General features: G+C 45.2%; 1 protein-coding gene across 1 annotated transcript in view; it reads left to right on the top strand.

Moving 5' to 3' along the window:
* The window catches only part of LOC112072686 (disabled homolog 2-interacting protein-like), a gene marked incomplete at its 5' end in the record, with an annotated part of 141,582 nt that overhangs the window by 103,663 nt on the left and 24,961 nt on the right, over positions 1-12,958 (top strand). Inside the window, 2 exons of the mRNA XM_024140072.2 lie at positions 5,619-5,772; positions 7,077-7,175. Coding sequence (XP_023995840.2) covers positions 5,619-5,772; positions 7,077-7,175 — 253 coding nt within the window. The remainder of the gene's footprint in view (positions 1-5,618; positions 5,773-7,076; positions 7,176-12,958) is intronic.

Below are 12,958 nucleotides of genomic sequence, written 5' to 3'. Positions count from 1 at the left end.
CCACTGCTGTCCCTCTCTGATTCGAAGCATCAAGGAGAAACATTACTTCCTGGTTACGGTACTGTGACCTGAAACCCAGAGAAACACAACACTGTGACTACTGCCCTCCATACATGGGAACCGTGCAGATACAGATATACACAGCACTAAAAAGAAAACACACTACTACCCGTACAATCAATCGTATCTTGATTTATGAATATTAGACTACACACCACTCATTGTTTTGAGAGATAAGGTGTCTGACAGAGGTTGATGGAGCTGAATGAGGAATCACTTGAATAATGCCATTGGGTAAGCACTCGGTAGTGGTTGGACAGAGAGAGAATAAATAAATAAAAAGAGAGGGAGACAGATGATACAAGAAGAGAGGGTATGAGAGAAGAGAGAGTCGGTGCGATGGAGTGATAGCGATTAGTGAAAGTCTCTTCAGTCCCGGTAGAGAGTGGCTGGTTATTTTACCTTTCAACCTGCTCAACGAAAGAGCTCAGAGTGCTTAGTCCACTCTCCTCTCCTCTCAGACAGTGTCTTCTGCCAGCAGGGCTCGTTTAAGCCAGGGTCCTGCTGTGTGTGTGTATGGTTACTGTGCTCACTCAAGGCAGTGCTCTGTGGTGTGTGTGTATGTGAGGGTGCTCTTAATTAAGAGGGCCTTGCCAGGCTTGTGTGGGTGAAGTTTGAGTGAATGTGTCTCTAGTGTTTTATCTCTCTCCTGTCAGCAGTATCTTGGCCCAGGATAAAGCACATTGTCATACAACATGTATGTACTTTGTGTGTCTGTGTATTTGCAGTACCTGACTTGCGGCGGCAGGTTATCCTAGAGGGTTTAAACCAGCGTTGGGCCACAAACCGCCAAGGTCAATGGCCGAATCCCTGACCCAACTAGGGTGGAAAAATATCTGTCGATGTGCACTTGAGCTGGTTAATTACCCTAATTGCTCTGATAAGTCGCTCTGGATAATTGTTTTTTTTTTTTTTTGTACCTTTATTTTACCAGCAAGCCAGTCTGAATGTAAAACTGTAAACGCTAGTAGTTGGCCCTAGATGCTGTGGTGCATGTGTGTGTGTTTGTTGTGTGTGTGTTGCTTGTGTGGTGTGTTCGCGCACTTAAAAGGATACTGTGAGATTCTGCGCATTTTATACTTTTCCAAGTCAGATCAACGTGTGGATACTATTTGTATGTCTCTGTGTGTTAGTATGAAGGAAGTTAAGGTAGTTTTGTGCGATCTAACAAGTGTTAGCGCAATGACTAGAGTTACAGGTACGGTAGCATATGGCGTATCTCTTTAAATGTACGTGGCTGGTGTCTGTTGGTGTGTGTGTATGCCCTTCTAGTCTGTGCTCCTCCTCACCTGAGCAGTGTCCTTCCGAGGATGGAGCTGTGAACAGTTTGATGAGCACCTCGTCCTCCATACTGAGGTCTAGGGCCTCCCAGCACATACTGGGCTGAGCAACGACCGTGGCTGCGAGACTCCTTCAGCCTCGGCATCAGATTAGAACTGGAGAGAGGCGGATGGGAGAGGGTGGGTTGGTAACACGCAGGGGATAGGTGTGTGTGTGTGAGGAGAAAGATCGAGAGCGAAGAGATGTGTAAGAAGAGAGAGCATGGGACGCTCCATCAGTCCTCGCTCAACCATACATGTACTGCTCATTTTTCTCAAATTCAACACATGCTTCCCAAAACTTTCACAACACAGTTTTGCCATCACATTCAGCTAGGTGTTTTCAGACCCTGTCACTCAGAGCAATCTCTCTTTCTTTATCTCTGATAGACAAGAACAATTATTGTACTGTTGTTCCCTAAAACGATCCCTATTACCTCTCCAACTACATTCTGTTTGATCCTATTTTCTATTCTACGTTAACAGTGGAATGTTCTAAAGAAAAGCATTGTCTTCACAGGAGACACAACTCATTTCTTGTCTTCTGTTGTAGAAGGAGAATGTCATTTCCTGAATTGTTTGGCAGACGTTTGTTCTCTCGACAGAGAAACACTATATAGCAAATTTTGGATGAGGAACTGTAGGCTCATTGTGATAGGCCAATTGTTTATGCTTGCTTGTTTACGGAGCTCGGATGTGTGCTGTTACACTGGAATATGGTACACACACACACACACACACACACACCACACACACAACACACCACACACACACCACACACACACAACCACCACACCACACAACCACACCACACACCACCACACACACACAGACACCACCACACACACCAACACCACACCACACACACACAGGTACTAAGAGAGGAGTTTTGGTGTGTGAAGACCATTCTTGAGTGTACTAGCAGTTATAATATTTGGGTCTTTTTTATTGCCTTTCTATACGGGCATCAGCCCTGGCCGACTCAGCAAGTAGAGCTCCTGGGGAGTTCTAGGGAACAAAACCACTGAAAAGATATGATTATGCACGTATTCCAGACTGTATCAGACAGTGTGTCCTGTTCTGGACTATTCAGCAGGAGTGTGGGGTGCTAAGAGGTATCTCCAAACAAACATGTCCATAACAGAGCAGTACGTACTCTTTTAGACAATCCACAAGTTTGCACCTATACTGGCAATACCTGGGAACATGGAGGCTGAACGCCATCGTGAGGTGAGATTGGAAAAGGTCGTGTATGGTGGGAGACTGGACTAGACAGCGTTGGATATCGCGAGATTTGGCCAGAAGGTAGCCAGCAATGTTTTCGAATGAGGATCTATGTCTAAAACGGAGCACTGCCTTTTCCAAACGTCCTGACTGTGTATTTGGTACAAAACCAAATTCAAATTTCGACATGGACACTATTCAAAACACACTGATAATGAAATATGGAAAAAATGGGGTGGAGATGTTAATCAAAAACCTCAAATTGAGAACTTTTGTTAAGGGTGAATGTGTGTGTGAGAGTATGATGTATGTATAACCTCCTAAAAGCAAAATATTGATATGTGACAGGTAAGATCAATGATATATGCTCTCAGTGTATTGAAAAAAGGTAAGATCAAGGATATTGCCTCAGTGTATTGAACAGTAAGATCAGGGATATTGCCTCAGCGTATTGAATCAGGTAAGATCAGAGATATTGCCTCAGTGTATTGAAACAGGTAAGATCAGGTATTGCCTCGTAGTGATGAAACAGGTAAGATCAGGGATATTGCTTCTGTGTATTGAAACAGGTAAGATCAGGATATGCCTCAGCGTGTATTGAAACAGGTAAGATCAGGGATATTGCCTCGTCAGGTATTGAAAACAGGTAAGATCAAGGATATTGCCTCAGTCCTGTATTGAAGACAGGTAAGATCAGGGATATTGGCTCAGCTTTGTGATATTTGAAAGAACAGGTAAGATCAGGGATATTGCCTCAGTGTATTGAAACAGTAAGATCAGGGATATTGCCTCCTGTGCTATTGAAACAGGTAAGATCAGGGATATTGCCTGTGTATTGAAACAGGTAAGATCAGGGATATTGCCTCTGTGTATTGAAACAGGTAAGTCAGGGATATTGCCTCTGTGTATTGAAACAGGTAAGATCAGGGATATTTGCCTCAGGTATTGAAACAGGTAAGATCAAGGGATATTGCCTTGCGTATTTGAAACAGGTAAGATCAGGGATATTGCCCTCGCTGTATTGAACAGGTAAGATCAGGGATATTGCCTAAGTGTATTGAAACAGGTAAGGATCAGGGATATTGCCTCAGTGTATTGAAACAGTAAGATCAGGGATATTGCCTCTGTGTATTGAAACAGGTGTAGATCAGGGATATTGCCTAGTGTATTGAAACAAGGTAAGATCAGGGATATTTGCCTCTGTGTATTGAAACAGGTAAGAATCCAGGTATTGCCTCTGTGAAGGTTGAAACAGGTAAGACCTCCGGAGGACGGATTGCCTGCAGTCGGTATTGAAACAGGTAAGATCGAGGCAATATCCCTGATCTTACCTGTTTCAATACGCTGAGGCAATATCCCTGATCTTACCTGTTTCAATACACTGAGGCAATATCCCTGATCTTACCTGTTTCAATACACAGAAGCAATATCCCTGATCTTACCTGTTTCATACACTGAGGCAATATCCCTGATCTTACCTGTTTCAATACACTGAGGCAATATCTCTGATCTTACCTGTTTCAATACGCTGAGGCAATATCCCTGATCTTACCTGTTTCAATACACTGAGGCAATATCCTTGATCTTACCTGTTTCAATACACTGAGGCAATATCATTGATCTTACCTGTGCACATATCAATATTTTGCTTTTAGGTAGGTTATACATAATATATCTCTCACACACACATTCACCCTTAACAAAAGGTTCTCAATTTGAGGTTTTGATTAATCTCCTCCACCCATTTTTTTCCATATTTCATTATCAGTTGTTTTTGAATAGTGTCCATGTCGAAATTAATTTGGTTTTTGTACAAATCACAGTCAGACTGTTGGAAAAGGCAGTTGCCTTTTAGATAGATCCCATTGAAAAACATTGCTGGCTACTCTGGCAATTCGCATATCCAACTGTCTAGTCCAGTCTCACCATACACGCCTTTTCCATCTCACCTCACATGGTTTCCAGCCCATGTCCCCAGGTATTGCCAGTATAGGTGCAAACTTGTGGATGTCTAAAAAGTAACGTACTGCTCTGTTATGGACATGTTTGTTTTTGAGATACCTCTTAGCACCCCACACTCCTGCTGAATAGTCCAGAACAGGACACAACTGTCTGATACAGTCTGGAATACGTGGCATAATCAATATCTTTCAGTGGTTTTGTTTCTCCTAGAACTCCCCCAGGAGCTCTACTTGCTGAGTCGGCCAGGGCTGATGTGCCGTATAGAAAGGGCATAAAAAAGACCCAAATATTTATAACTGCTAGTAAACTCAAGAATGTCTTCACCCACCAAAACTCCTCTCTCTTAGTACCTGTGTGTGGGTGGGTGTCGTGTGTGTGTGTGTGTGTGTGTGTGTGTGTGTGTGTGTGTGTGTGTGTGTGTGTGTGTGTGTGTACCATATTCTCAGTGTAACAGCACACATTACTGAGCTCCGTAAAACAATGCAAGCATTAAACAATTGGCCCTATCACAATGAGCCTACAGTTCCTCATCCAACAATTTGCATATATAGTGTTTTTCTTCGAGAAACAAACAGTCTGCCAAACAATTCAGGAAAATTGACATTCTCCTTCTGACAACAGAAGACAAGAAATGAGTTGTGTCTCCTGTGAATGACAATGCTTTTCTTTAGAACATTTCACTCTGTTACAGTAGATAGAAAATAGGATCAAACAGAATGTAGTTGGAGAGGTATAGGGAGTCTGTTTTAGGGAACAACAGTACAATATATTGTTCTTGTCTATCAGAGATAAAGAAAGAGAGATTGCTCTGAGTGACAGGGTCTGAAAACACGCTAGCTGAATGTGATGGCAAACGTGTGTGTGAAAGTTTTGGGAAGCATGTGTTGATTTGAGAAAATGAGCAGTACATGTAGTGTTGAGCCGAGGACTGATGGAGCGTCCCATGTCTCTCTCTTTTCTTACACATCTCGCTCTCTCTTTCTCTCTCACACACACACACCTATCCCCCTGCGTGTTAACTAACTCACCCTCTCCCCATCCCGCTCTCTCCAGTTCTAATCTGATGCCGAGGCTGAAGGAGTCTCGCAGCCACGAGTCGTTGCTCAGCCCCAGTAGTGCTGTGGAGGCCCTAGACCTCAGTATGGAGGACGAGGTGCTCATCAAACCTGTTCACAGCTCCATCCTCGGACAGGACTACTGCTTCCAGGTGAGGAGGAGCACAGACATAGAAGGGCATACACACACACACAGACACACACGTACATTAAAGAGATACTGCGATCATATGCTACCGTACCTGTAGACTTCTAGTCATTGCGCTAACACTTGTTAGCATCGCAAAACTACCTCTAACTTCCTTCATACTACACACAGAGACATACAAATAGTATCCACACGTTTATCTGACTTTGGAAAAGTATAAAATTGCCAGAATCTCACAGTATCCTTTTAAGTGCGCGAACACACACACACAAGCAAACACACACACACAAGCAAACACACACACATGCACTCACAGCATCTAGGGCCAACTACTACGTTTACAGTTTTACATTCAGACTGGCTTGCCTGGTTAAATAAAGGTACAAAAAAAAAAAAAAAACAATTATCCAGAGCGACTTACAGGAGCAATTAGGGTAAATTACCCAGCTCAAGTGCACATCGACAGATATTTTTCCACACCTAGTTGGGTCAGGGATTCGGCCCATTGACCTTGCGGTTGCTGGCCCAACGCTGTTAACCTCTAGGATACCTGCCGCCGCAAGTCAGGTACTGCAAATACACAGACACACAAGTACATACATGCTTGTATGACCAATGTGCTTTATCCTGGGCCAAGATACTGCTGACATGAGAGAGATAAACACTAGAGACACATTCACTTCAACATTCACCCACACAAGACACCTGGCAAGGCCCTCTTCATTAAGAGCACCCTCTCACATACACACACACCACAGGAGCACTGCCTTGAGGTGAGCACCAGTAACCATACACACACACAGCAGGACCCTGGCTCTAAAACGAGCCCTGCTGGCAGTAGACACTGTGCTGAGAGGAGAGGAGAGTGACTAAGCACTCTGAGCTCTTTCTGTGAGCAGGTTGAAAGGTAAAAATAACCAGCCACTCTCTACCGTGGACTGAAGAGACTTTCACTTATCGCTATCACTCTCATCGCACGACTCTCTCTTTCTCTCATATCCTCTCTCTTGTATCCATCTGTCTTCCTCTCTTTTTATTTATTTATCTCTCTCATGTCCAACCACTACCGAGTGCTTTACCCAATGGCATTATTCAATGATTCCTCATTCAGCTCCATCAACCCTCTGTCAGACACCTTATCTCTCAAAACAATGAGTGTGTGTAGTCTAATATTCATAAATCAAGATACGATTGATTGTACGGTAGTAATGTGTTTTCTCTTTTTAGTCTGTGTATATCTTGTATCCTGCATCGGTTTCCCATGTATGGAGGGCAGTAGTCACAGTGTTGTGTTTCTCTGGGTTTCAGGTCACCACCTCAACAGGAAGTAAATGTTTCTCCTGTCGATCTTCATCAGAGAGGGACAAGTGGATGGAGAACCTGAGGAGAGCCGTCCACCCCAACAAGGTGAGACCACAGGTCTGAGGTCTAACGTTACAGAACGTTGCCGATAGAAATTCAACGATTAGTGTATTGGATTGATTCCAATCTTCTTGTTCAAGTACAAAGACAGAAACAGAGGCCGTCTGGATTCCAATTCCATCACACACCTTAACTCAACGATGGGCCCAGGGAAGATAGCAAGTGACCTGATTGGAACAGAGCAGTTGAGTCAGACACTTAGACAGACAGAGAGTTAAATCATCCACACTGTCTGGTATTGTACTGTACATCTGCAGTGGTAGCACCCCCAGAGAGCCAGAGACAGGGAGCCGTGGGAGAACACAGCCAGAACAGTCACCAGACTTCCAAACAGAGGACCCAACACTTTTCCTTTAATCACAACAGCGCAGCAGGCGGGCAGGCGAGCGGCTAACATATGGCTCCCTGCGTCAAGCCAAGAAATAATGCAAATCTGACAGCGCTCTCCCGCCTTAATCTTTTATTATTTAACAAACTACTTTTTAATTCGAACTTTAAAGAAGTTTACCCAAAATCCAGAAACTCCCAAGTGGTTCCATACATTGAAACTAGTTCAGTGGAGTTTTCCCTCTCCCCTTCTCTCTCCCTGTGGTGCTGTACTGAAACATCGGCAAAAACAGGTCACGTGACTCCTGACGTTGCTGGATGGAGGCCTCGCTCTGCTTCGTTGCCAATGAATTCATGATTCAGAAATCCGTGAAGTGTGTTTTATTATTTTGTTTTTGTCAAAAGCTGCCGACTGCACTGAGGCTAGGAAACACTGTCACCACCAATAAATCCACTATAATTGAGAATTTGGCTGGCCATGCTTTCCACCTGGCTACCTCTACCCCGGTCAACAGCCCTGCACTACCCACAGCAACTCGCCCAACCCCCCCCCCATTTCTCCTTCACCCAAATCCAGATAGCTGATGTCCTGAAAGACCTGCAAAATCTGTACCCCTACAAATCAGCCGGGCTAGACAATCTGGACCCTCTCTTTTTAAAATTATCTGCCGAAATTTTTGCAACCCCTATTACTAGTCTGTTCAACCTCTCTTTCGTATCGTCTGARATTMCCAAAGATTGGAAAGCTGCCGCGGTCATCCCCCTCTTCAAAGGGGGAGACACTCTAGACCCTAACTGCTACAGACCTATATCCCACCGTACCTTCTCCGCTATGCAATCYGGTTTCAGAGCTGGCCATGGGTGCACCTCAGCCACGCTCAAGGTCCTAAACGATATCATAACCGCCATCGATAAGAGACATTACTGTGCAGCCGTATTCATCGACCTGGCCAAGGCTTTCGACTCTGTCAATCACCACATTCTTTTCGGCAGACTCAACAGCCTTGGTTTCTCAAATGACTGCCTCGCCTGGTTTACCAACTACTTCTCTGATAAAGTTCAGTGTGTCAAATCGGAGGGCCTGTTGTCCGGACTTCTGGCAGTCTCTATGGGGGTGCCACAGGGTTGCCACAGGGGGGTGCCACGAGTATGAAGCGACGAGAGCATACAGGTCACAGTGGTGGGTAGTATATGGGGCTTTGGTGACAAAACGGATGGCACTGTGATAGACTGCATCCAATTTGTTGAGTAGCGTGTTGGAGGATATTTTATAAATGACATCTCCGAAGTCGAGGATCGGTAGGATGGTCAGTTTTACGAGGGTATGTTTGGCAGCATGAGTGAAGGATGCTTTGTTGCGAAATAGGAAACCGATTCTAGATTTAATTTTGGATTGGATTGTGGCACCCCCATAGAGACTGCCAGAAGTCCGGACAACAGGCCCTCCGATTTGACACACTGAACTTTATCAGAGACGTAGTTGGTAAACCAGGCGAGGCAGTCATTTGAGAAACCAAGGCTGTTGAGTCTGCCGAAAAGAATGTGGTGATTGACAGAGTCGAAAGCCTTGGCCAGGTCGATGAATACGGCTGCACAGTAATGTCTCTTATCGATGGCGGTTATGATATCGTTTAGGACCTTGAGCGTGGCTGAGGTGCACCCATGGCCAGCTCTGAAACCGGATTGCATAGCGGAGAAGGTACGGTGGGATATAGGTCTGTAGCAGTTAGGGTCTAGAGTGTCTCCCCCTTTGAAGAGGGGGATGACCGCGGCAGCTTTCCAATCTTTGGTAATTTCAGACGATACGAAAGAGAGGTTGAACAGACTAGTAATAGGGGTTGCAAAAATTTCGGCAGATAATTTTAAAAAGAGAGGGTCCAGATTGTCTAGCCCGGCTGATTTGTAGGGGTACAGATTTTGCAGGTCTTTCAGGACATCAGCTATCTGGATTTGGGTGAAGGAGAAATGGGGGGGGGGCTTGGGCGAGTTGCTGTGGGTAGTGCAGGGCTGTTGACCGGGGTAGAGGTAGCCAGGTGGAAAGCATGGCCAGCCAAATTCTCAATTATAGTGGATTTATTGGTGGTGACAGTGTTTCCTAGCCTCAGTGCAGTCGGCAGCTGGGAGGAGGTGCTCTTATTCTCCATGGACTTTACAGTGTCCCAGAACCTTTTTGAGTTTGTGCTACAGGATGCAAATTTCTGCTAGAAAAAGCTAGCCTTAGCTTTCCTAACTGCCTGTGTATATTGGTTCCTAACTTCCCTGAAAAGTTGCATATCACGGGGGCTATTCGATTCTAATGCAGAATGCCACAGGATGTTTTTGTGCTGGTCAAGGGCAGTCAGGTCTAGAGAGAACCATGGGCTATATCTGTTCCTGGCTCAACATTTTTTGAAAGGGGCATGCTTATTTAAGATGGTGAGGAAGGCACTTTTAAAGAATGACCAGGCATCCTCTACTGACGGGATGAGGTCAACATCCTTCCATGATACCCGGGCCAGGTCGATTTAGAAAGGCCTGCTCGCTGAAGTATTTTAGGGAGCGTTTGACAGTGATGAGGGGTGGTCGTTTGACCGCAGGCAATGAGGCAGTGATCGCTGAGATCTTGGTTGAAAACAGCAGAGGTATATTTGGAGGGCAAGTTGATTATGATGATATCTATGAGGGTGCCTGTGTTTATGGTTTTAGGGTTGTACCTGGTGGGTTCATTGATAATTTGTGTGAGATTGAGGGCATCAAGCTTAGATTGTAGGATGGCCGGTGTGTTAAGCATGTCCCAGTTTAGGTCACCTAGCAGCACGAGCTCTGAAGATAGATGGGGGGCAATCAGTTCCCATATGGTGTCCAGGGCACAGCTGGGGGCAGAGGGTGGTCTATAGCAAGCGGCAACGGTGAGAGACTTGTTTTTGGAAAGGTGGATTTTTAAAAGTAGAAGCTCGAATTGTTTGGGTACAGACCTGGATAGTAAGACAGAACTCTGCAGGCTATCTCTGCAGTAGATTGCAACACCGCCCCCTTTGGCAGTTCTATTTTGTCGGAAAATTTTATAGTTAGGGATGGAAATTTCAGGGTTTTTAGTGGTCTTCCTGAGTCAGGATTCAGACATCCGGGTTGGCAGAGTGTGCTAGGGCAGTGAATAAAACTAACTTAGGGAGGAGGCTTCTAATGTTAACTTGCATGAAACCAAGGCTTTTATGGTTACAGAAGTCAACAAATGATAGCGCCTGGGGAATGGGAGTGGAGCTAGGCACTGCAGGGCCTGGATTAACCTCCACATCACCAGAGGAACAGAGGAGGAGTAGGATAAGGGTACGGCTAAAGTAACTGGTCGTCTAGTACTTTCAGAACAGAGAGTAAAAGGAGCACATTTCTGGGCACGGTAGAATAGGTTCAAGGCATAATGTACAGACAAAGGTATGGTAGGATGTGAATACAGTGAGGGTAAACCTGTGCATGGAGTGACGATGAAAGAGATATTGTCTCTAGAAATATAATTTAAACCAGGTGATGTCACCGCATGTGTGGTAGGTGGAACTAAAGTGTTAAATAAGGCGTATTGAGCAGGGTTAGAGGCTCTACAGCGAAATAAGGCAATAATTACCAACCAAAACAGCAATGGTCGTAGGAGTCCAGTGAGTGGCTTCAGGCAGCTAGCGGGCCGGGGATAGCAAGCTAGCAGAAGGGCCTTGGAGTGACGTCGCGACGGAATAAAGTCTGATGTGGCCCCCTCGTGCTGATTACGTCGGCAGACGGATCAGCAGGGCTCCGTGTGGTAAACCAGGCCAATTGGCAAAGTAGGTATAGTGGCCAAAGAATTTGTCCAATGGGCCTCTTAAGCTAACAGTCCGATGTGCTCTGGACAGTTAGCGGGCCGCGGCTAGCAGGCTAGCGGATGGGCATTCAGGGGACGTCGCGACGGCGGAGCCAGTTGAGAAAACCGAGCGAATCATGTCGGTGGTCAAGTCGTGATGGGTCGGCTGGGGTCCAGGCCAGTTGGCAAAATAGGTATTGTAGCCCAAGGAGTGGCTGATGGACCTCTTTGGCTAGCCGGGAGATGTGCCTAGCAAGGCTAGCTCCAGGCTAATTGGTTCTTGCTTCGGGACAGAGACGTTACCCAGGAGGGGCCACTCAAATAGCAGCTAGCTAACTGCGATGATCCAGGTGAATATGGAGAAAAATAAGTCCGATTTGCTCTGGTTTGAGTCGCGTTGTGCAGACTGGCGAGAGTTGTCCGAGCTAGAAGTAGCTGATGACCACTAGCAGTGGCTAGCTGACTACTAGCTAGTAGCTAGTTAGCTGGCTAGCTCTGTTGGGGTTCCGGTTCAGAGGACGGATCAGCAGGGTTCCGTGTGGTAAACCAGGCCGATTGGCAAACTAGGTATAGTGGCCAAAGAAATTGTCCGATGGGCCTATTAAGCTAACAGTCCGATGTACTCTAGAAAGCTAGCGGGCCGCTGCTAGCTAGTAGCGAGTTAGCTGTTCTATGTTTTTAAGGAAGGAGGGGTTGAGAAACTATACATTGTGTCACATTGGAGAATAGAATGTCCAAAAACATTGTGATAAATAAACATAGGCTATATAGTCTTTTGGGCTAATGTGAAAACATAAACCCACTAACGGTCCCTCACATTGAGGTACAGTATATGATAAGAGTTCATTCATCAAAGATACGTTTAGCTACTTACTCATTAGATAACTGTCCATTTGGTCCAGCTGGAACAGGGGTGATTCTCTAATTCGTTTTTGGAATACAGCATTTTTTTCCAGGACATCGGAATTTCTGTGGGCGCAATCCAAGATGGCGTAGCAGTCGGACGTGTCTTTGTCTTGTCTTGTCCCGTGTAAATAGTCTTCGTATTTTTCGTATACATTTCGTATATATTTTAATTTCACTTTCCATCTAGGAACTGAATATACATTCCTACATTCCGCCTCACCCAATGTGGTACGGACCTGCTATTTTTTTATACTTTAGAACCGTAACCCCAATCAGAAGCTAGCCAGATAACTAGCTACTAGCTAGTAGTCAGTTAGCCACTGCTGCGGTCTTCACCCTCAACTCGGACACAGCCAGCTTCAATACCGGGCCAAGCGAGTATTTAGTCGTCAGGCTTATTTGAAGGTTGTTGTTTACTTTGTATAACGAATGTGTAACGCTGTGCTCACATCTCCGCTGAAAAAAAGTTGTTACCCATCTCCGCTGCTGTGGCAGTAGGCTACTTAAAATAATTATATAAAATAATTGCAAATGTTTTAGGTGGAAAAGTACAGATTTCTGACTCAAAACCGATAGTACTTTTGTCAAAAATAGCTAATTTTGCCGTACACTTTCAATAAAACAACACATTTGCCCACGGATTTCTGAATCATTAATTCACTGGCAACAGAGCAAGTGAGGCCTGCATCCAGCAACGTCAAGAGTCACGGTGACCCATTTTTTAGGC

Source organism: Salvelinus sp. IW2-2015, unplaced genomic scaffold, assembly GCF_002910315.2.
Source record: "Salvelinus sp. IW2-2015 unplaced genomic scaffold, ASM291031v2 Un_scaffold2001, whole genome shotgun sequence".
NCBI classification, from domain to species: Eukaryota; Metazoa; Chordata; class Actinopteri; order Salmoniformes; family Salmonidae; genus Salvelinus; species Salvelinus sp. IW2-2015.
This window is presented reverse-complemented; position numbering and strand designations above follow the sequence as displayed.